At 42.6% G+C, this 24,568-nt stretch overlaps 1 protein-coding gene and 1 pseudogene across 1 annotated transcript; one reads left to right on the forward strand and one right to left on the reverse strand.

Moving 5' to 3' along the window:
• Positions 1-11,371, reverse strand: part of LOC122476041 — a 127,174-nt pseudogene extending 115,803 nt beyond the window's left edge.
• Positions 11,372-11,422: 51 nt separating this feature from the next.
• PRDX6 (peroxiredoxin 6) lies at positions 11,423-23,546 on the forward strand. Its single transcript, XM_043568231.1, has 5 exons — positions 11,423-11,737; positions 15,905-16,061; positions 19,361-19,507; positions 20,724-20,870; positions 22,550-23,546. Exons 1-5 carry the CDS (start codon positions 11,643-11,645, stop codon positions 22,676-22,678), a joined length of 675 nt encoding a protein of 224 aa, XP_043424166.1. The 5' UTR covers positions 11,423-11,642; the 3' UTR covers positions 22,679-23,546.
• Positions 23,547-24,568: the final 1,022 nt, after the last annotated feature.

Genomic DNA, 24,568 nt, shown 5'->3' on the forward strand with positions numbered 1-24,568 from the left:
ATTAATTGCACATTAAAATGATTTTTTTAATATGTTGGGTTAAGTAAACTACAATACAATTCATTTTACCTCTCTTTTTACTTTTTTAACATGGCTGCCAGAAAATTTTAAATTACAGGTATGGCTCACATTATATTCCTGTTGGAGAGAACTACTAGAGCATGCTTGCATGCTAACAGAATGGCCAAAAGAGAAGCAGAGATCGATGATGTAGAAAGAAAAACAGTAAGCAGAAGAGGGAAGACCTTAATAAGCTTAAGTAGTGAGAGGAGGGGTGCAATCAAGGGCAGACAGACAGAAAGACAGGTGTACATAGGTAGATATTTGTCCTATCCTTTAAACAGACACTATCCATTCTTTTTAAGTTGCCATTGAAGGTTAATAAACACTTATCAAAGCCTAGGTTGCAAATAAAATCTTGATATGCTTCTGAAGGCACAGATCAAATTGCAATAAAATAAGAAATTAATAAGAAAAAGACAGCAAACCCAGTCCAATTACATGAATATTACAAAACAGTTTTCTAAATAACTTTTGGGTTAAAATGGAAATCAACACTAGAATACAAAATGTTCAGAAATAAATAAAACCAACTACATTTCAAAACTTATGGGATACCACAAAAACCTTAACTGAAAAGAAAATTCAGAGCTTTTAGTGACCTTACTAATATATATAGAAGACTGAAAATAAATGACCTTAGCATTCAATCAAAACACTTAAAAAAAATCAAAATAAGCCAAGAAAATAGGAGAAAGAAAGTAATAAAAACAAAAGGAGAGATTAATGAACTAGAAAGCATAGCAAAACAAAACTGCATAGGCCCAATAAATAAAATAATGGGTTGGGTTTTTTTTTTTTTGTCCTTGAATGCTATGGCACAAAAATCATTAGCAAGTCTGACCAAGGGGGAAAAGGGCAAGGAAACATAAATATATATAATGAAAAAGGGAACATCACTGAAAATAAAGAGTTTTTTTTGTAATTCTAAGATTTCCAATATATGCCAATAAATAGACGATATTTATTTATTTATTTATTTATTTATTTATTTATTTATTATTTATTTATTTAAATGTAAGCTCTACACTCAACATAGACCCAGAGATCAAGAGTCACATGCCTCACCCACTGAACCAGCTAGGCACCCTGAAATAGACAGATTTTTTAAAAAGATAAATTACTAATATCGGTTCACAAAGAGAGAAAATTAGCCAAATAATTGAAGAACTTGAAAGTGTAGCAAGAGATCTAACTTCAAAAAAACCACTAGGTTCAAATTACTTTACCAGAAAGTCTAACATATCTGAAAAGACAGCTAATTCCTGAGTTATTTAAATTATTCAGATAAACGGGGCGCCTGGGTGGCGCAGTCGGTTAAGCATCCGACTTCAGCCAGGTCACGATCTCGCAGTCCGTGAGTTCGAGCCCCGCGTCAGGCTCTGGGCTGATGGCTCGGAGCCTGGAGCCTGTTTCCGATTCTGTGTCTCCCTCTCTCTGCCCCTCCCCCGTTCATGCTCTGTCTCTCTCTGTCCCAAAAATAAATAAACGTTGAAAAAAAAGTAAAAAAAAAATAAATTATTCAGATAATAAAAATCATGACAAGCTTCCCAATTTACTTTATGAAGAAGTTTAATCCTGATACTGAAAGCTAACAATGCCAGCAAAAATATAATCTTGGGTCATTTTTACTAATGAATAATCATTTAAAAACCCAAAGTATAATATTAGCGAATCTAATGTATCAGACCATCAGATATGTTTATGGCAAGTAACAGAAATACTGACTCAAATTCTCTTTAAAAATGAGGATATTTCTTGGGGCGCCTGGGTGGCTCAGTCGGGTGAACAGCCAACTCTTGATTTCAGCTCAGGTCATGATCCCAGGGTTGTGGGACTGAGCCCTGCATTGAGCTCCTCGCTGAGCATGGAGCCTGCTTGAGATTCTCTCTCTCTCTCTCTCTCTCTCTCTCTGCCCCTCGCCCCTGCTTGCTCTCTCACTCTCTCTCTCTCAAAAGTAAAAATAAAATAAAAAATAAGGATATTTCTTGACTCAGCAGAATGTCTAGAGGTAGAATAAGTTTCAGGGCAGGCTGTAGTTCAATGATGCCATAAAGAATCCAGATATTTTCCATCTTTCTGCTCCGCCACCCTTGGTATTCTGTCACTCCTAGGTCTGTAGCACCATAACTGCAATATTTGTAAGTATCCAGGCAAAATGTCCAGAGAAAGATGAAAAACTGACTTTCTTTGATTTTCACTCAGGATCAAAAACAGTTTTGCCAGAAGTTGTCCTAATGCGTGTTATGTCTCATTAGCAAGAACTGGATTGAATGCCCGTTCTTGAACCAATCCCAGTAAATGGCATGGTACAATTTTAGTCCAGAGCATCAGAATCCCCTGGAAGACCTGGTAAAATACATACTGCTCGGTCCCACCCCCAAAGTTCCTGATTCGGCAGGTCTGGCGTGGGGCTTGATAATCCGCATTTCTAATAAATCCTGCACAAAGGTAAATAGGCAGGAGGGAACAGAACTGAGTAGGGTTGTTTGCAGATTTCTCTAGCGCCTTCTCTAAAGTGGTAAGAGTCTGCCTCCAGCAACAGGAGAGCTTAGGCCCTGCCTTGATGAAGAAAAGGAGGAGGTTTTTCTGGCTTTGCCACTTCTTCATTGCCTTCAGCTCAAAATAAATTTTATGTCAAAGAGGCATATTTGGGGGTGACATTCTGTTTCTTTGCATAGGTATGCAGTGATATTAAAGCTGATTTTTTAAACCCTTATAATAAATTCATTTAATTTGGGTCAGCTTGACTACATAAAATAAGATTTCTCTCTCCTTCCTTGTCTTCTTCCCAACTTTCAGTATCTATTTAGTTTTTGTCCTTTATACTCCTTTTTATCTTTTAATTTGGAAACAAACTGTAAATAGCCTCTAAACTAGGACAATATTACTTTCCATTTTCCATAACAAGAGACATCTTCATCCGTTATATTTTTTTTACCAAAACCATATCCTACCTTATTTGTATATTTTGCCTGCAGATTTTTTTTCCTTATTATTTCTAGTACTTTTAGTTACATTTGTTCATTAGAATATTTAACTCTCAGGAACCCTAATATTAGCGAAAACTAGGAGGTTGCCTATTGTGAAGTGTTTATGACGCACCAATGTTCTGTAGTAGATGGGCAAATGTGCAATAAACACATCATTTCATAATTTCTAGAAGCATATGCTTTTTTTTTTAATTTTTTTTTTCAACGTTTATTTATTTTTGGGACAGAGAGAGACAGAGCATGAATGGGGGAGGGGCAGAGAGAGAGGGAGACACAGAATCGGAAACAGGCTCCAGGCTCTGAGCCATCAGCCCAGAGCCTGATGCGGGGCTCGAACTCATGGACCGCGAGATCATGACCTGGCTGAAGTCGGACGCTTAACCGACTGCGCCACCCAGGCGCCCCGCATATGCTTTTTTTTTTTTTTTTTTTTTTAATTTTTTTTTTTCAACGTTTATTTATTTTTTGGGGGGGACAGAGAGAGACAGAGCATGAACGGGGGAGGGGCAGAGAGAGAGGGAGACACAGAATCGGAAACAGGCTCCAGGCTCCGAGCCATCAGCCCAGAGCCTGACGCGGGGCTCGAACTCACGGACCGCGAGATCGTGACCTGGCTGAAGTCGGACGCTTAACCGACTGCGCCACCCAGGCGCCCCTCGCATATGCTTTTTAATAGACAATTTTTTCAGTGTGGCAAGAAGAATGTGTTATTAACAGACCCAAATATCATTTGCCTCTTTAATATAAGAAGCCAAAGTAGATAAATTTATATTTAGCATTTAATGTTTCAGCATTTTATCTGACTGGAAATGATCTAGATATTCAACAAATATCTAGTATGTTAATTTAGTTTAACTTAGTACAACTTTAAAGATTCAACTTCCCAAAAAGATTTTGGAAACTATTTTTAAGCAGACATGTTTTATAAAACATAATCATTGTGGAAAAGTTCATTTCTTTTTTTTTTTTTTTAATGTTTATCTACTTAAACTTGGGGCCACCCAGGCGCCCCAAGGAAAAGTTCATTTCTAAACTTATTCCACTTACATGTGTTTAATTCACATGTTCTAAATGATTATGTTTAGATTACTCATGAACATTTCATGACACATTAGACAAAGTTAGCCATAATCTTAAGTTATTCCTCTTGCTGATAACTTTTGTAACATCAAACATCATAGAAGCAAAGCATCTATAAAGTTAAACATGTGGCTTCTCACTGTCTCCCTCTCTACTTCTGTGCTTAACATACATTAAGCAATTTATTTTTTATTATATGTTTTGTTCTTAGGATGATTTCAAACTTTTATAATCTTAAATATCTAATAGAGACAACATAAGCTCGTTTGACTAGTCTTAATTTTTGTAAGTGCCTATTTTTTAATCCAATTAAATAGAGCCCTTTTACAACTTATTTTGGGTAAAATACCATCTGGAGGTAGAAAAGTATCACATATATATAACATACATATGTAGACATATAAACATACGGACACAAACAGAACTCTTACAGCTCTGATTTGAACATTTTAGCAATGAGACAAGATAACACAAAAACTCACAAGTAAAAGAACAGTTGGATCTAATTGTGTTTCTGGCAGATGGAACAAGTTAGGTTACCCACTCAGATTGCTAAAACTTTTTTACTATTATTTATGCAGAAGACTTTTAGGATTTGTATTTGCCCTTGATATGTAATCTTATGGAGGCTGTGGACTAAATTTTGGGTAAGGGAGTTTTCATAGTAGTATGTTTTCTTAAAAAGCTTCCCCCTCCCTTGGGGTGCCTGGGTGGCGCAGTTGGTTAAGCGTCCGACTTCAGCCAGGTCACGATCTCACGGTCCATGAGTTCGAGCCCCGCGTCGGGCTCTGGGCTGATGGCTCAGAGCCTGGAGCCTGTTTCTGATTCTGTGTCTCCCTCTCTCTCTGCCCCTCCCCCGTTCATGCTCTGTCTCTCTCTGTCCCAAAAATAAATAAAAACGTTGAAAAAAAAAAAAAAAGCTTCCCCCTCCCAACCTTTTTTTGTACATGGTGTAAGTTAGGGTCCAACTTCATTCTTTTGCATGTGGGTGGATGTCCAGTTTTCCCAATGTCACTTGTTAAGAGACTGTCTTTCTTCATCGAGTGGCCTCAACACTCTTGCCAAAGATTATTTGAGCATGTACATAAGGGATTATTTCTGGGCTATCTATTCTGTTTCATTGGTCTATACGTCTGTATTTATGCAGGTACCATACTGTTTTGATAACTATAGTTTCATAATATGTTTGAAATCAGAAAAGTGTCAAGATTTCCAACTTTGGGGGTGTTTGGGTGACTCAGCTGGCTAAGTGTCCAACTTCGGCTCAGGTCATGATCTCGCGGTTCGTGAGTTTGAGCCCTGTGTTGGGCTCTGTGCTGACAGCTCAGAGCCTGGAGTCTGCTTCGGATTCTGTTCCCCTTCTCTCTCTGCCCCTCTCCTGCTCGCACTCTGCCTATCTCTCTCTCAAAAATAAATAAACATTAAAAAAAGTTTTTAATGAAAGACTTCCAACTTTGTTCTTTTTCAAGATAATTTTGAGGCTATTCAGGGTTCCTTGATGTTCCGTATGAATTTCAGGATGGATTTTTCTATTTCTGCAAAAAATAACTTCAGGATTTTGATAGGAATTACACTGCACCTGTAGATTGCTTTGGGTAGTTGACATCTTAATAATATTAAGTCTTCCAATTCATGAATATGTGATATCTTTCCATTAATCTGTGTCTTCTTTAATTTCTTCTAGTAATGTTTTATAGTTTTTGGTGTACATGTGTTTTAAATTTTAAACACAAAACTTTCAAGCAGTCACAGGAAAATAACTTAAGGTCTGTTCCTTTATAACGACTGTGCTAATGTTATTTACTTCAAACCTACTATTTAAATGCAGTAATTATTAAATGCCAGAGTTATCGGCAGAAACTGTGCTGAAAGACAGTTTGAACCACAATCAATCTTGAAATAAATGAGGTCCACATATACAGAGCTGACTATATGATGGAGAGTTCTCCAAATTAACTTGTATGCAGAATACTTTTATTCCCCAAAGAGGAAGTAATTAAAATGTGCTAAGCTGGAGCTTATGTATACATTCCTAAAACTCAACAAGAACTGCAGCAATTGTTGACAATTTAGACCAACATGCAGATTTTTCTAGGACTGTTTTATCACCAACATTGCTTAGAAGTGCCAGATTTTGTTAATAATAACAAGCAGACTGATATTACTACATTTAAATTCCCAGGCGATGCATAACTTGATTCCCTGACCCTGGGGAGGTCTTCTCCCACCACTGACCTTTAGCTCGCTCCTGGCACTAGGCCTCAGAGAGTTTGCCTTCGAAAGCTAGCAGGCCAGTAGTGACTCTGTGCTTATCTCCCCTCAGCATCAGTCACTTGCCGCTCTGTTTCTAGAGTGCCTGCCACTCTCCGCTCTTCTCAGGACCACGTCATGGCTTCTGCTTACTACCCTCCCTGACCATCTCTCAGCTTCTGTCCCGGCTGTGAACTGCTGACTGAATCTGCACTCTTGCATTCCAGCCACCAAGAGAGGATCCCATAATAAAACACTTTGTGCCAGGCTCCCTCACGGGCTGCTAGCCAGTTTAGAGGTTGAACTGCCTTTGGGCCAGACACCCAGATCTGTGCAATCACCAATGGCCAGAGTGGCAGGACCAGGTGGCCAGCTGTCCTGTGGAGGGAGGTCCAGGCAAGGCGGGCAGGCATCCAAACTTGTTCCTCTCCAAACTTCCCTTTCTCCTTGTTTTCCTTCTGTCTCCTCCCCACCAGCTCTTGTGACTTCTGTGCTGACCACTTTCTCTCTTTTCTCTCTCTCTTCCCCTTTCCCCTCTTTCCTCTCTATGACAGTTTCTATGGATCTCCAGATATGAAGCTTCACAAATTTATATTCACTGCCCGCTCTGTAACAGTAATAAATTCTTCCCTATATAGCCTCGGGCCCCTTATGCTCAACTAAAAGCAGATGAGAGAACTGGCTAACAGATAAACTTAAGTTGGCATGTGGTCTTTAGTTACCCACGATTGTATGACATCTCTAAACCTAATCCTTTAACCCTTTGTAACAAATACCCCCCCCCCACCTCCCACCAATCATTATCTGTGAAAACTTACTAAGCAATCTCTTTCAGGGTAAACGGTAAACTTTTAGGGTGCTTTACTTGGGAAAATAAGTGTCAGAACTTACTACTCCAGAGCCCTACTGAGAGTTATTCATCAGTCTAGCATTTTACAAGCTGTCGTCCTTTCATTTTCTCTCCCACATTGGTTTCTTTCCAGAATGCAGATGTCCTGTAGCAGATACAGTAGGGGAGAAGCAACCTCGTTACACAAGACAAAGAAGGGCAGTGCAGAGATTAACAGCCCTACTCACTAGCAGGTGGACAGCACTGTCCTGAATAGCAGGAACAGTTTCCTGTAGGCCAGCCTTCTTTCTATTTTTATTTCTGATAAAGACAATCAGATTTAACACGAGAGCTTATAAGAACTGCTTTTAAAAACCCAAGCCCACCTTCCTAACATTAATTTCAAGTTTTCCGTATCTCCTCCTACACGCATAAGAATTTTTCCCTAGCTACAATTATAACTAGGGACACATTGCTCTTTTATTTCCAGCTGTAGGCAGACAGACTTTGTTGGTGTGGCTGCAGGAGGTAGACAAATGCTTCTCCAACACTTTGTGTAATCTAGCCCAATGCCCACCGCATCTAACGGGTCACAAATGTTTACCAGTAAAAAAATATGGTCAAGCCTTTAGGAGTTCACAACCTAAGGAGAGAACAAGAGAGAGAAACGTAATGCACTATTGATTTTACAAATGACCATTGTCAATTCCTTCACCTTTTCCTTCAGTCTGTCCAAAGCAGTAAAGACAGAAGAGCCTATCAATCAGACAGGAGTCAAAGCCCTCTGAAAATCCCTGCAATCCCCTTCTTCCTGTCACCAGGGAGTTACTTCTAAGGACTTCAAGATTCTCCCCAACCCTGCCAGCAGCCTGACAACTTTTTTTCCCCCTGATATCAGAGCCTCTACCCCCTCTGCAAAGTAAATCCCTCCCTTAGTCTTGTCTCCTTTTTTTCCACATTCTGGCCTCTCCCTGGAATGTCTTCCTTGCCCTGCCTCCCTTCCTCCTTTTTCCTTGGCACTTCTTCCCTCTGGAATGGCCTCAGCCCATGAAGCATCCGCCTTCCATGTAGTATGGAAGTTAAACTAACTCCCTACAAGGGCCAGGCAGGACAGATGGTGTTCTTTCAACTTTGCACATTAAGTATATGGGAATATTCTTTACTTTGACAAAGATATGCTCTATCTTGTTCCTCCTGGAAACGTATGGCCCTTGGTCAACCTTTCATTTTCACAATTTTGATAGAATAGGGATACATTAGGATAGGATCCATTTTCCTCCTAATTCTACTCTAAGAAAAACAACAGTGCAAGAGTGGGGTTAAAATGACAATAGGCACTTAACGTCAGTAAGTGGCGAAGGACCTTCTGAATAACAGGGAACATTTGCACCCTTAGAAGGCTTCTCTCCAGCCACTGTTCACCCACATGGAATACGGGTCCAGAGTGGCTAGACCTTCTGCCTTTCCAGGAGACAGAAATCCAAATATTTTTGCAAAAAGAAAGAAAGAAAGAAAGGAAGGAAGGAAGAAAGAAAAAAAGAAAGAAAATCTATCTTTCAAATGTCAGCTAATTCAAAAGAATTTAAAATGCTACAAAGACAAAGCAAATAAGCATGCAGAGTACATGAGGATTTCCGGGGTGCAGTCTCTGGAGCTATAAATGCTAACAGGCGTTTATCAGATTTTATTATACGTGCATTTGCTTAATTTACAACAGACAGTTCCATGATTATGCTTTTTATAGCGATCAGTGGTCTGTTTTTGTATTCATTCTCCATATTTGTGGTATATCTGTGTTTCCTATGCTATCTCCATGGTGTTATTAATAGTGCATTAAGATAAAATTACCCTCCTTTCCCTCCTCTCTTTCTCCCTCCCCCGCAAAAGGATTTAAGACATAGCACTTTCAAAACCAATGCCTGGAATCAAATTAGTTGAGATATCAAATTACAGTAGCTTTATGGAGTTCTCTAGAGTGGCTAGAAATTTTACCAATAATCTTACTGTAAATCCTTGTTCAGAGGAGAACTGAGTAAATCCGGTTAGTGTACACACACACACACACACACACGCACCCCACACACAGCACTACGGTGCAAACTAAAACTGCAGTATGTGAGTCACTTCTCTTAACACTACCATGTGCCTTCCTAAGGCTAAGGAGTTCCATGCAGAGGATTTTTCCCACTTCTGAACTCCAACCATTTGGCACCCTCTCCCATCAGCATTTACTCCATAATTTTATCAAAACTGCGTGTACATCTGCCTTCCCTATAAGAGCAGGGACTGCAGTCACCAGGCCTGGCACAGTGCCATGCACATAGTTGGCAAAGCAAGATGTATTGCATAAGCTATTATCATCAGCCAAATAACAGCTACCATTTCCAGAGCACTTACTATGTGCTAAGTAGTTTACCTACATTATCCTGGAGGCTTTCCCAGACCAGACCATCCAATGCAAAGCAGCACCCCAGTCACCCTCTAGCATATAACCTTATTTTATTTCCCTAAATAGGATTTACTACTATCTAATGTGTTCTCGTTTAGTTATGTCTCCCCCACTAGAATGAAAGCTCCAAGAGAACAGTCATTTTGTCTATCTACCTCGCACTTGGCACATAGCAAATAAATGAACCTAAACTTCCCACTTCCAATTCACCAGACTCTACACCCGAAAAACAAGTAATCCAGTGAAGAAATGGGCAGAAGACATGAATAGACACTTTCCTAAAGAAGACATCCAGATGGCCAACAGGCACATGAAAAGATGCTCATCGTCACTCCTCATCAGGGAAATACAAATCAAAACCACACTGAGATACCACCTCACACTCGTCAGAGTGGCTAAAATGGACAAATCAGGAGACTATAGGTACTGGTGAGGATGTGGCAAAATGGGAACCCTCTTGCACTGCTGATGAGAATGCAAACTGGTGCAGCCACTCTGGAAAACAGTGTGGAGGTTCCTCAAAAAATTAAAAATAGATCTACCTTATGACCCAGCAATAGCACTGCTAGGAATTTACCCAAGGGATACAGGAGTGCTGATGCATAGGGGCTCTTACACCCCAATGTTTATAGCAGCACTTTCAACAATAGCCAAATTATGGAAAGAGCCGAAATGTCCATCAACTGACGAATGGATAAAGAAGATGTGGTTTATATACATATACAATGGAATCTTGGCAATGAGAAAGAATGAAATCTGGCAGTTTGTAGCAACGTGAATAGAACTGGAGGGTATTATGCTAAGTGAAGTAAGTCAGGCAGAGAAAGACAGATACCATATGTTTTCACTCATATGTGGATCCTGAGAAACTTAACAGAAGACCAGGGGGGAGGGGAAGGGGGAAAAAAAAGTTACAGAGAGGGAAGGAGGTGAACCATAAAAGACTCTTAAATACTGAGAACTGAGGGTTGATGGGGGGTGGGGGAGAGGGGAAAGTGGGTGATGGGCATTGAAGAGGGCACCTGTTGGGATGAGCACTGGGTGTTGTATGGAAACCAATTTGGCAATAAATTATATATAAAAAAAACTTCCCACTTCCTTGGGTGGTAGAGTTGACTTGCATACAGCAGACCACAAGAAGTATGTTTTAAAATGCATATGTAGATTTCAGGATAATTGTGTTGAATATTTTATGGTTCATAATGAACTCTGGGAGAGGGGAGGGCAATAAAAGTTTAGTCACATTCCCCCAAGCACTGACTGACATAGGTGCTGGAATTTTTGCTGCAATACGAAAGCCACTTCCTCTGACATAAGGTCCCTTACACGTCTGGGTCTTGCCACATCCTCTGATATACAGAGTTCGTGATGGCTAGGCTGGCTGGGGCGGTCAGGATTCCAGAAGCTCACACTTAAAGAGGGGTAAGTGGAGGGGTCAGGCGACCAAGAGTGAGCGTACAGGAGGATCGCGGATTCGTCATCCCCCACCCCGATTCTCCGCCTTGGGGCTCCCCTTCTACTGCGACCCGCTTCCTTGCACCACCAAAGCCCAGACGCACTGCACGATCAAACCTTCTCACCCCCAAGCCTTCAGGGGTCACTGAGTCCCAAGTCACGTGAGTGGAGACAGGCGCCGGCGCCCACAGGTTCCCGGCAGGTTCAGAGGCAGGAGACTAGGACCCAGAACTGACCCGCCCTTGCTCCGCCCCTCGCTCCGCCCCTTGCTCCGGCCTGCCCCGTCCGCCATCCCACCCGCGCCAGCGGGGCTCTGTCCTTCGGGCGGCGGCCCGGTTCCGCCCCGCCCCTCGCCGTGCCACGGCCCCGCCCCGCTCAGACTCCGCCTCTGGCCCCGCCCACGCTGCTCGCTTCCCGCCCCTCGCGGCCCCACTTACTCTGCGGCCGGCACCCACACCGCCGGAGCCGGCAAGCTGGTGACTGCCGCTGCTGCGCGTCCTCGTCTTCCCGCGTCACTGCTGCCGCCATGCCTGGAGGTCTCCTTCTTGGGGACGAGGCTCCCAACTTCGAGGCCAATACTACCATCGGCCGTATCCGTTTCCACGACTATCTGGGAGACTCGTAAGTGGCCACCTCGTAGCGTCCTCGGGTTACGCCCGGCCTCGGAGGTGCCTTCCCTATTTCTTCTACCTTCCGTCCTCCCAGCTCAGCCCCCTGGTCGCCGCCCGCCTCCTCCCTGCACCGGTTCCTGCACGTGCCTCTGGCCGAGTGGCTCCTGCCCCGCGTCGGCCGAGCGCTGCTGGGGGCCGGCCCCTCGACCCCATTCCGCCGGCGGCCCCCGTGTGGCTGAGCCGGCTCCGCGGCGGGAAAGGGGGAGGGGAACGAAATTGGGTTCCAGCAGGTACGGGCACCGGAGGCCGATGCGGAGGGTTTGTTGCCTGTATCACTCGGTTTGGTAAGGGGTGCAAGGAGCGTGGCCGAGTTGAGGGGGCTGGGGCGAGGGCCGGGCTGCATCAGGGGTCACTTCCCGGGACTTGTGCCCAGGGTCGCACTCCCTCCCTCGGTGCTGGAATTTGCTCCCTGGGGGAAGGTGAGTGTCTAAGGCCAGAGTCTGAGGACACTGCTGTGGGCGGAAGGTTCGGGACGGCCCAGCGCGCCGAGGACTTGCTTGCTGCAGTGGTATTTGCAGGCTTCTCGACACAAAATGTAAAAATTTAAACCACCAGCTGCCAAATAAGTGGCTGAAAGACTTTTTGTCCAGAGCCTCCTCCTGTGGCTGGGATATGATTTGATAACAGCTTTGGGAGGAACCAAGAACATTCTGTATGTAGGTGTGCCCTTCATTCCAGAACTTGCAACACTTGAAGTGAAGGGCTTTCTGAGGTTGCTCAGTTGCAATGGCGTGTTCTTGCCGCGGTAGGCCACTGCAGGCTCCTGGACGCCTGGACCTCCCCGCTTTTGAGACCCTTTTGTTTCCCAGTCGTGTGCCCCTCACTGCTTCCTCCCCCCACTGCTTTGCTTCCAGCACGTGGCCTTGCCGGCGATAGCCAGATCTGGCCTGGCAGTCGGACCATTATGACTAGGAGTAAATTGGTGTTGCCCAGGTTTTACGTTTTACAGCCCCTGAATCAGCAAGCTTTTAAGTTGCTTGGTTTTAATCTGAAACCTCCCAGATATGTGTCATTATATTATGGCTCTGGAGTTCCAGTGGTCCCACCACACTGGTTTTCCCTTTTTTTTTTTTTTAATTATTGAAGTATAGTTGACACACAGTGTTATATTAGTTTCAGGTGTACAATATAGTGATTAGACAATTCTATACATTACTCAGTGCCCATCACAGTAAGTAGTCACCGTCTGTCACCATGCATTATAATATTATTGAGTGTTCCCCATGCTGTGCTTTTTATCCCCATGACTAATTTATTTTATAACTGCAGTTTGTACCTCTTAATCCCCTTGATCTATTTCACTCATCCCCCCCACCCCCTCTGGCAGCCACCAGTTCTCTGCATTTATGACTCTGCTCCTGGCTTTTTGTTCGTATTTTCTGCACTGTGGTGTTCTGGGGCTTAACAAATCCTCCATGATTTGTGTCCTTATTTTATTTACAGTGTCCAGATGTATATGTGTATAGACAGAGAGAGGGAAGTTTATGACATTCATCAATGAGTGGACAGGGCTATGCAGAGAACCTGGGAGGGATTCTTACCCACTTAGGCCTACACAGCCCTTTACACTCTCTTAAGTCTATTTTCCAGCTGCCAATTTAAGGGAAAAGCTAAGCTTTGTGAAAGAAAGGACTAGGCTAGAAAAAAGATGAAAAATGGAACATTCAGACCTTAAAGGCAGGGAGAAATATACAGACTGTGTCCAATCTCGTAATCTAGGTATTAGTATTTCTCCTAAAGTCCATGGGATTTTTAGAGTATGTTCCTTTCCATTCCTATCTACAGTCCTCATCCCCATAGAACAAAATCTTATCAGCACTCTTAGATTGTATAAAGATAAATATTGACATAAAACATTTATTATAGCAATAATTATAAATGCCGTCACTATTTAAGCTAACCCTACTTTTTTGGGTTTCTTGCTGTTGTTTATTTGCCCCTGGGTCTATCCTGATTTTATTAAAAGCGGTGCCTTCTCAGGGAGCCACCAGTAGGAAGATGAGAAAAATATCTGGATCTACAAACAAAAATATAACAAGTCTGCCTCAGGTCACGCCTGGGATTGTGTTCCCTCCCCTACCTTGAAAAGAAGTTTGAGCTCTTTTTATACTTATAATACATGGTTTTGCCTAATGCAATTTCCCCAGGGACTCCGTTCTGTGTGTGATCTCAATTCAGAGGTCAGCTTTTGATCTAGGTGTTTTTTGGAGAAAAAAAAATAATAATTTCAAACATTACAGGTATCTGCCCTACCCCTGACAACTGGAAACAACTAAGGGGTTTGGGTGCTTCATTTGGTGAGTTTAATGAGCTTTAGCTCTGTTTCTTTGTGTATATGGTAGAAGCAGCTTCTTTACTAGTAAGACATCCTCAGACTTACCCTCTTCCTAGCCATGTGGCACACTGGAGTTTGGCCTCTGAGGGGGACAGGATGTGAAGTGGCTTAAACTGAGTTCCTTAGCATGATTCAGCAAAACCTTTTCGATGCACAATGGAAAGAGTGTGTCTGACGCTTCTAATTCATCAACCCTTTAACAACTCAGGAAGAAATGCCCTGTTTTTCTCTCAACTCTTGGAAACTTTCTCGTAAGTCTCATCTGACCCTTAAGCAGATCCTTTACCATAGAATCAAAGGCCTAGATTTTTTACCCATACCTAGATTATTTATATCACAAGATGTATAGCCCTCTTACTGTCCTTTATAAAAAAGTAAACATACCACAAACCTCCAGAATCTTCAAAATATTACCTCTCTCTTCCCAGTCTTGCCATAGGGCCCTCTATCCTCATTGTAGGAAGGCTTTTCCTTTCCTGAAGCCTTGGGAGTTGAGTGGCAGATGTAGGTGGGAGGGAGGTACCCTTGTCTCTGCTTTGTTCTTTGTGCCTCAGGAAACTTGGCAGATTTTGAGAGGTCAAGCTTGGCATCTAGACTGAGTTGAGTTATTTAGTAGTTTAGGATCCTGGTTTAACACAAGTCCAGCGGGGTGTGGAGAACCCGGTGTTAAATTTTCCTTTTCAGTCAGAAGAGTAGTTCTGTTGCCAAGGAGAAGGAAATGGTATTCCAAAAGTTCTTGGTGACTTTTAGCTGGAAATATGCTTAAAAATCTATATAAAGTTTCATCCTAGGTAATGATGATTTAGATATTCATGTTTACCTAAGAATCTGTAGTTGTCAAAATCTGTGTTGTAGGCGGCCAGTTTTCTTGCCTACTTGGACTAAAGCAAATAGGAAAAGAAACTGCAAAGGAAGAGACAGGTAAAACTCAAAAGTGCGGTAGCTTCGTCAGGGTGCAGAGATTGGGTGTCCTGCTTGGCAGGCTTGGTAGCTTTACAAAAGTTTTTATATCCACTCACTACAAAGAAGCCAAGTGTCAGCTTTAATTTTACATATAAATAGAGGATAGAAGCCTATTTATTTGAGATTATGTAACCTGTTTATTATTGCAGTCAGGCATTTGGTTGGATTGGGGCATATTGGGACATCCATTATTATAGCCTAGAAAAAAAGTAGAAGTGGGTAAGAAGGGGGGAAAAGGTATTTCAGTAAGCTTGTTGGTTTGAGTAGCACAGGTTTTATGAGCTGAAAAAGAGGGTGGCCCTGTAGTTATTTAAGGAGGCAACACCCTTAAATTACAGTCTCCTAAGACATTTATCATGTGGAATTTCATATGTTTGGTTGAATTGGGCTTTCAACATAGGCTTTTCTGGAAGTCAGAAGATCAAAAAGCATTCCTCGGGGCACCTGGGTGGCGTAGTCGGTTAAGCGTCCGACTTCAGCCAGGTCACGATCTCGCGGTCCGTGAGTTCGAGCCCCGCGTCGGGCTCTGGGCTGATGGCTCAGAGCCTGGAGCCTGTTTCCGATTCTCTGTCTCCCTCTCTCTCTGCCCCTCCCCCGTTCATGCTCTGTCTCTCTCTGTCCCAAAAATAAATAAACGTTGGGAAAAAAATTAAAAAAAAAAAAAAAAAAGCATTCCTCAACAAAAATTTAAAAGTAATTGTCCTCATAAGCACTTATTTAAAAAGGAAGTCATTTTTGACATGGGATTTGTGATTTCCCATTCTACATGACGGTGATAATCCCTCCAATATGCTGTGGCTTCCTTTTCCTTCATCTCAGATGGGGCATTCTCTTCTCGCACCCTCGGGATTTCACCCCTGTGTGTACCACGGAGCTCGGCAGAGCCGCAAAGCTGGCACCCGAATTTGCCAAGAAGAACGTGAAAATGATTGCCCTCTCAGTGGATAGTGTTGAAGACCATCTTGCCTGGAGCAAGGTATAGTACCAATTGGCATGTGCTTTGAGGTTATAAATCAAGGTATAAATTATGTAGAGTAGCTTGGGTTTTTTGAGGTAAAGGTACAAGTAACTTCAAGTTCAGGCTTCACCTATTATTTGAAAATCTGACTTAAACTGCACAGTGATCTCTACCTTGCTAAATGCAATGCTCGGTTTTTAGCCCTCGTCTTTCCCGGCCCACTAGCAGCCTTCAACCCACTGGTCGTTGTATATCCTGGAACATTTTCCTCTCATGGCTTCCACACACCACACCTTGAGCTACTCCTGTTTATGGTCAGAGTGAGCTTCCTCACCCCCAACTCCTAGTTATGCTAAAGTTGCCCTGAATTCATTTATTGGACACCGTCTCTTTTTATCTATACCCTTCCCCTTGGTGAGCTCATCCACTCACGTCTAAATGCTGTGATTCCCGAATTTCCATCTCTAGGCCAGACACTGCTGGTTCCCAGACTGCTACGACCACCGCCAACTCCCATCTCCCCTGGGATGCCCTGTCATCTCACACCTAGTATGTCTGACACTGGCTTCCTTTTCTTAATCCGAGATCTTACTCATCTTAGCTAATGGACACTGCATTTTCATAGTTGGCCAAAATCTAGGCATCATCCTGAATTCCTCTGGTTTTTCCATATCCACGTCTGGTTCATCAGTAAACTTGTCTGCTCTGCCTTTAAAATGATGCAAAATACTATTTGGAAGACTTTCCTCAGGTAGCTTTGTGGCTTGTGCCCTTCCCGCTTTCAAGTCTTGATTCAAATGCTACCTCATCAAGGCCTTCTTCCATGGCCTCCTTATCTAAAATTATAACTCCCCTCCATGTTCCTTATCCCCCTGTGATTTTTTCTTTAGCATTGTCACCATCTAAAATAAAATGTTCTGCACGTTGCTAGTTTCATTTGTTCATTTGTCCACACCCATCAGGCTCAGGCTCAGCAAGGCAGACTCCTGTTTTGTGCTCTGTCGAACAGTGCTTGGCACTCAGTGTATCCTAGGCAGTCAGTCTCTGTGTGTTGAATGCATGAACGGAAGGAATTGTCTACTTTCAACAAATGATTTACTTGGACAATAAATGTGATGTTCTAAACTTGACATTTTGATGACTTTGCGATGATGTGCCACTAAAAAGTGATGATAGGTAAGCTCTGAAGGATGCTTACAATGTACTAGGCACTCTGTCAAGCACTTGCTATGCGACTGAATAAAAGATGTGGTACTGACTTGTGAGCTGGTCACCTGGGGCTGCAGCCCTTGGCCATTTCCTGCTAGTTAATTCTAAGTGCCCGAGATTAGAAGCATCATATACAGGAGAAAAGAGAAGGGGCTTTCTCTTGCTTACAGTGGCATTTTTTTTCATCCCTTACATTTGGCTGCGACTGATAAGTGCATTTCTGCACTATGCTCTCATGTTTGCCAGTGAGAATACTTTTCCTCCCACAGAGTTGGAGGGACTTGCTCAGGGTTAGCCGGCTAGGAAGGGATGGCAGTGCAATTGGAACCTCAAACCAATGCTGTCATTGATACTACATGATAGAGAGTAGGAATTCATCTGATTTAGGCTAGAATAAAGCCAAAGCATGTGGTTCTTTGGTGTTCGTGGATATAACGTAATGCCCATCAGGGAAGTGGCAGTGTTGACCGTTTATTACCGTACAGCAGCCATTGAAACTAGAAACCACCAAAGGAAGAATTGATTGCCTCTTGTAAAACACCTTTTAAAGTAGGAGCATGCCCGGGCTCATTTTAGCTTGTGAGCCTCTGCCTTGAATTTTCAGAATTGTGAGAGCACTGAACAGGAAATAAGTCCCACCTATCAGAAGCAGTGGCCAAACTTTGGCACTCAACTGGTTACATAGGAAACTTCAGGACCCCTCTAGCACAAAGCCCTTTTGATTATTACTTAGTTGTGATGAGTTGATGGGGGGCCAGTGACAACAGAAAGGAAGTTAAGATAATAAAATTAAGGAACTCGTCAAAATGTGTTGTTACCCGTTTCAAAGTTCACCTGTACCACTTCTGTCCTGTCGCATCTCTGCTGAGAAATTGACAGAGGCTCTATATCCGCCATGACCTCAACCCCTATGTTACTTTTAAGGCTCCACATAATAAACAGACCTTATTCCAACCTTAAATCCTCTCTCCTGCTGCTTCCTAAAGCTCTACCCAGCTAAGTTACTCACTCTCTTCTCAGTTATTTATGCTCAGACCTGCCTGCATGTTCCATTAATACTGCTCCTCTTCCCTGTGAAAAATCTCATCCATCCTTCAAGGCCCCAGGTAGAATCTCCCCTGAAGTCTTTCCTAACTCAGGAGACCTATCTGTCAATGGGGACATTAGTATACTTCAGCATTTACAACCTGCCATGTAAACATTAGAGTCTTGCATTTGCTGCTACTTCACATGGGAATCATCTTAACCAAAGTAGAAGTTTCTTTGAAGGCAGGTGCCACGCCTCACTCATCCGCATGCACTTGTCCTCGTGCTTACCCCACGGGAAGTGCTGTATCATTGATCAAATACGGGAGCTAGATTTTCTTTTTCAAAGGCTTCTAGGGATAGGAAAGGTAGGAATGAATGAGTAAATGAGTGAAGTTTAGTAGGGGAAGAGAGTAGAATAAGGAGGAAAGTACATTATTGTCTTTCAGTTCAGACCTGAAATGCTTTGTTTTCTATGTGGATTTCACCCTAGTGTAAATTTACCTTGGACTTGTCCTTAAAATATATATTCAACTCTCCATTCTTGGATTTGCTTCAAATTTTATGGGTTTTTTTTTTTTTCATTTCTTAGTATCTGCTGTATAGTAGCTTAATGTCTGGGTCGGGGTTCTTAGCGGGCAGGGACCAGATCTGTAGAATTATCTTTGCATGTGGCATTATTTTTAGATTTGATGGACTTAATGAACACATTATTTCTGATGGTATTTACTTGTTGGGTACCCAGAGAGGTACCTTAGATTGGGATCTAACTCTACAGCATTCAACTTTTAAAGCATTTCTTGCTGCTTTCTGTGGGCAGTAAAATCATGCCAAATTTTAAGAGACCTGGGCATGAAAAGGGTCTGTGGTTATAACCTAAGTACTGTACTGTACTGTTATTTCTGTCAGTGAGTGATTGGGGTGAGGAGTGTTCATTCATTCATTTTTTTTTTTTTTACTAAAATCGCTTAGAGAAAATTATGATTATGTTCCTCTTCCCTATCTTGCAAGATGTTCATTGATTGAATTCAAAGAATGTGCCTGGTTTAGATTTTTTTTTTTCCCTTTCACCTGCATTTCAGGATATCAATGCTTACAATGGTCAGGAGCCCACAGAAAAATTACCTTTCCCCATCATTGATGATAAGAATCGGGACCTTGCCATCCTGTTAGGCATGCTGGACCCAGCAGAGAAGGACGAAAAGGGCATGCCTGTGACAGCTCGTGTGGTGAGTTGTAGAAATCCATTAGTTGTCCTCATGACTGGCCAGGCTCCGTGTACAGCTGAGTGCTTACACCGACTCGAGGAATAGGGGAATATCTCCAGTTATAAAATAATTAGCGGCAATCTCACTGACCATCCGTACTGCTGAAGCAAAGTAAAATTTTCAGCTAAATTTGATAACTTTTGGAAATGTACATAAAATAAGTAGTTGATCATAAGATATCATCTAGAATTGAGGAATCTTTTTCCCAGCTCTCCTAACAGTCCTCTCTTTTTCCTTCTTCATAAGGCAACTGTGGCTGGGAATTCCTGTTTGTCCTTACCTACTAGAGAACAGACTTAATCCCTCATCTGCAAAACTATACAACTATTTGAAGACTGGTATCAACTCCCATCAGTATATTTTTTTAAAGTTTTTTTAATGTTTATTCATTTTTTGAGAGAGAGACAGAGTGCGAGCGGGGGAGGGGCAGAGAGCGAGGGAGACAGAATCTGAAGCAGGCTCCAAGCTCTGAACTGTCATCACAGAAACCCGACACAGGGCTTGAACTCGGGAACTGTGAGATCATAACCTGAGCCAAAGTCAGACACTTAACCGACTGAGCCATCCAGGTGTCCCCCACCCCCATTAGTATATTTTTAAGGTAATCATCCCTAGTTAACATAGTACCTTCCTGAGGCCTTTCCTGGATTCAATTTGCATATCAGGTTTTCTTACTGAGACACCCAGAACCAAATAGAATTCCCTTCTAAGTTTAGAAAAATAACATGGAGGGGCGCCTGAGTATCTCAGTCGTTTAAGCCTTCAACTTCAGCTCAGGTCGTATCTCGAGGTTTGTGAGTTCAAGCCTTGCATCGGGCCCTGTGCTGACAGCTCAGAGCCTGGAGCCTGCTTCAGATTCTGTCTCCCTTTCTCTGCCCCTCCCCCACTCACACTCTGTCTCTCTCTCTCCTTCAAAAATAAATCAACGTTAAAAAAAAAAAAAAAGAAAAGAAAAAGAACCTGGAGAAGAAAATTATCTACACTGAAGCCACCCAGATTAACAGTTTGATGTATCCTCCTAGATGTTTGCTGAGGGCAGGGTTGGGGGCAGGGTTTGGGTTTTGGTTTTTTTCTACACTCTTGAACATTTCTAGTAACTAAAGAGCTTTCAAAGAAGCTTTGATATCAAAAACACTTAAAAGAATTATTCCTATTTATGCATCTGTGTGCTTTGCAGGTATTTATCTTTGGTCCTGATAAGAAGCTCAAGCTGTCTATCCTCTACCCAGCAACCACTGGCAGGAACTTTGATGAGATTCTCAGGGTAATTACCTCTCTCCAGCTGACAGCGGAAAAGAGGGTTGCCACCCCCGTTGATTGGAAGGTAAAGACGTTAAAAGGGCAGATACCCAGCTCACCTTCAAGGCCTAAGGGGCCAGTCTCTAAATGGCTATCTTCTGGGTCTTTCTTACTTGGGGCTCTTTTTCTGGCACGCACACACACTGGCAGGACTTTTCCTTATGGCTGAGTTTCAGATTTACTATGAGGCCATTGTCAAGGTCTTCTTTGTATTTTTATATGAAATATAAACTCCCCGTATTGCTTTCTAACTTCCATATCACTTGATCAAATTAATTGGTCAGAATGATTCCTTTTCTTTTTTAAGTTTATTTATTTATTTTGAGGAAGAACATGAGCAAGGGAGAGGAGAGGCCAGAGAGAGAGAGAGAATCCCTTAGCATGGAGCCTGGGGCGGCCCTCAAACTCACGAAGTGTGCGATCGTGACCTGAGCTGAAACCAAGAGTCGGATACTTAACCAACTGAGCCATCCAGAATGATTTCTTAATAAAATAATTTTTTTAAAAAAAACCTTTAACCCTTCCCAAAACGAGCAAAATGTTGGCAAAATATTTATAGCAAAACTTAGATTGGCCACTTGAGTCATGGCTATAAAACTCTTTGGTGTATTAATATCTGGAGCATTTCACTTCTCTTAAGCTTCAATTAGCCTTTCAAACCCCATGTAGAATTCTCAGACAGGGATAATATCACAAGGGCATCTTAACATTGCTACCTTTTTAAAATATGCTCACCTGAATACCAGGTTGTGTTGATTTGTTTTTCCTGACAGGCAAATCATTTAAAGTCTGTATCTGTCCATTGAACATGTGTTTATTGAGCCCAGGCAGTGGGCTCTGGGCTACAGCAACAGTGAACAATATAAATATTTATGTAAATAGGAGTCCCTGCCCTCAGAGAGCTTACATGCCAGTGGGCAGAGACAAACAGTACGCAAGTTTACCGTGTTTTAGGTGGCAATAAGTGTGACTGAGAAAAATCAAGCAGAGGTGGAGAGAGTGGGAGCATAGGGGTGGGAGGGTAGGTTTTATAATTGGCTGTCAAAGAAGGCCTTTCTCTGAAGGGAACTTTGGGAAGGACATGAAGAAAGCAAGGGACCAAGTCGTGCTTGTTTATGAGGGAGGAAAGGGCGCCTGGGTGGTTCAGTCAGTTGAGCGGCCGACTTCGGCTCAGGTCATGATCTCACAGTCCGTGAGTTCAAGCCCCGCATCGGGCTCTGTGCTGACAGCTCGGAGCCTGGAGCCTGTTTCAGATTCTGTGCCTCCTTCTCTCTCTGACCCTCCCCTGTTCATGCTCTGTCTCTGTCTCAAAAATAAATAAACATTAAAATATATATATATATGAGGGAGGAAAACCAGCGTGCCTGGAAGAGCAGGAGCGGGAGGTGGGGCAAGGAGGCACGATTCATTCACACCGGGCAGCGGTAAGGACTTAGAATTTAAATTTTAAAGTGTGGTGCCAAGACGTCACTGGGTTTAAAACAAGATCATTTCTTGTTAAGATGGGGACATTGTTCTCTCAGCAAAGTGTCGAAGATCATCCTGTGAAAACAAAATTCCTCAGAGGGGAGAGAGTGACCAATACTGGGTTATTCTCATGAGCACCTGTAGCTACTTTTCTGAAGCTACTTTTCTGAAGCTACTTCTTGGCCTTCAGGCTTCACTGTAAGAGTGAATTTCATTATTTTCAATGTCTTTCAATAGGATGGCGATAGTGTGATGGTTCTTCCAACCATCCCTGAAGATGAAGCCAAAAAAATTTTCCCTAAAGGAGTCTTCACCAAAGAGCTCCCGTCTGGCAAGAAGTACCTCCGTTACACGCCCCAGCCGTAGTCCCCCAAGGAGGTGGTTAGCACAGTGAGCCAGGGGACGCCGGCTGCCAGTCATGTTCTCCTGCACCTGTTCCATAACAACATCCTGGTGTGATCACAGCCAAGGCCTTTAGGTTGCTATACTACTGGCTTATTAAACAAAATGGCACTAAAAATTTCTTGGGATCCTTTCCTCTGTGCCTTCACCAGCATTCTGTTCTGTTCCTGCACCGTAGCACTCTCTGCTGTCTCTGAAATGTAGTCTGTATGTGAGATTCAAGTCTTGGATGTCTACAGGATGTGGGGTCGATGAGGTAGTGTCAGTTGATGGTGGAGAAAGTCTGTTCTGCTCCATCATAGAATGACTGTCAGGTTTTCAGCTGTTCCAATCAAATCCAGAACTTGACGTTCAGATTCCCCTGTAGATACGAGTATATAACCCAAAAACCTGTAGAGTATCCAGAAATTCTCCACTCTTCAGGGTTTTGATTGCAGCGGGGGCAACAAACTTTTCAATTCTATACTTTTTCAGTAGATAACTGAAGTGGGATGAGCGGGGGAGGAATCTTTAAATATTTTGCTATAACGAAAATTTTTTGAGAAATTTCTATTAAAAAAAAGAGGCTATAGAAGAAGTTCCACTTGCCTGCCTGCCAGGGAGGTGGACCAGGAGGTGTGAGCGATACGACAGTGCCATGTGCCTTTCATGCAAAGTATTTCCATATGTCTGTCTGCTCTACACTGATGGGCACAAGAGCACACCTTGGGAAGAAAGGAGGAAATGATTGAAAATGTTTTGTTATAGAACTATTCTTGCAGTGAGGGGGTGGGGCTGTTTTCTGAGTTTTGCTTTTTGGGGATCAGCAAATAAATTCTTTGTTAAAACTGGATCAGAGAATTCTGTTGTCACGTTTTGAAGTACTAGTTTAGACTCCTGACCCGAAGGGCAGAGCTTTGCTCGCTAGGATCGGCATCAGTACTTTTCTCCAAAGGCAGATACGTGAAATTTCTTGTGACGAAAGTGGAGGAGCAGCTGGCGAACAAGGAGATTTCACCACATCTCTTGGCCCACTTCGCTCCTTCCTGTTACTTCCCTGGGTCCTTGGGTTTGTGACCCCCCCCCCCCCTGCTGTAAAGAGCTCTCCTAACATATTACTTTAATTGGATTTACAAGGCTTAAGAATATGAATCTTGAGGAGAGTAGTACACCTGTGCGTTTCTGGAAAGAATACTAACTACTGTGAACTCATGATCTCTCACACTTTTGTTAGGCTGTGCTGATAAGTCCTGGGTTTAGAAAGAAGTGTCCCATACCTAGTATAGTCCCTTGCATGTAGCCCTCCATATTTTTTTATTGAGTAGAATAATGTAAAACATGATGCCTGGTGCCATATGGTAGACGAGTCATTAAGTCTTTAGTTTCCTTGAATTCTCCACATGTAAAATTTGAGTGACACCAAGAAGGTTGGGAAGGTAGTGAAAATTTCAAGTTACCCAATATCCTGAGGAGTCCTGGTCTGAAAGACCCAAGAGGAATGTGTCTTGCTCTTACTTCTTCGAGTCACAATATACTTTGCCCTTAAAGAACCAATACCTGGACCTCTTATAGGATATCTCCTAACTAGTCCTTGGATCTTCCGTCTCCTGTCACCTTTCCAACTATTCAGTTCTTGCTGCTCTCTTTTCTTCCCTTGGCTATTTGATGCCTCTTGTCCTTGTCTCTTGGAGTCTGGCTTCAACTTTCTTTCATGGTGACAATCCAGCATCTAAATCTCCGTTAATTTTTCAGTTATTCAACACTTAAGTGTTGATCTTTATTGACGGATGGAACGTGTGCCATTGGATTTGCAAATTCAAAATCAAATTCATCAACTTCCCCCAATAAATGTATTGCACCCCTCATCACTCAGGC

This window comes from Prionailurus bengalensis, chromosome E4, assembly GCF_016509475.1.
Source record: "Prionailurus bengalensis isolate Pbe53 chromosome E4, Fcat_Pben_1.1_paternal_pri, whole genome shotgun sequence".
NCBI classification, from domain to species: domain Eukaryota; kingdom Metazoa; phylum Chordata; class Mammalia; order Carnivora; family Felidae; genus Prionailurus; species Prionailurus bengalensis.

Excerpts from the sequence above, each read along its gene's own strand:
- PRDX6 (XM_043568231.1), top strand. The coding sequence starts at position 11,643 with ATGCCTGGAGGTCTCCTTCTTGGGGACGAGGCTCCCAACTTCGAGGCC. Across the intron at positions 16,062-19,360 it reads ACCATCTTGCCTGGAGCAAG|GATATCAATGCTTACAATGG; the intron begins GTATAGTACCAA and ends CCTGCATTTCAG. Across the intron at positions 19,508-20,723 it reads TGCCTGTGACAGCTCGTGTG|GTATTTATCTTTGGTCCTGA; the intron begins GTGAGTTGTAGA and ends TGTGCTTTGCAG.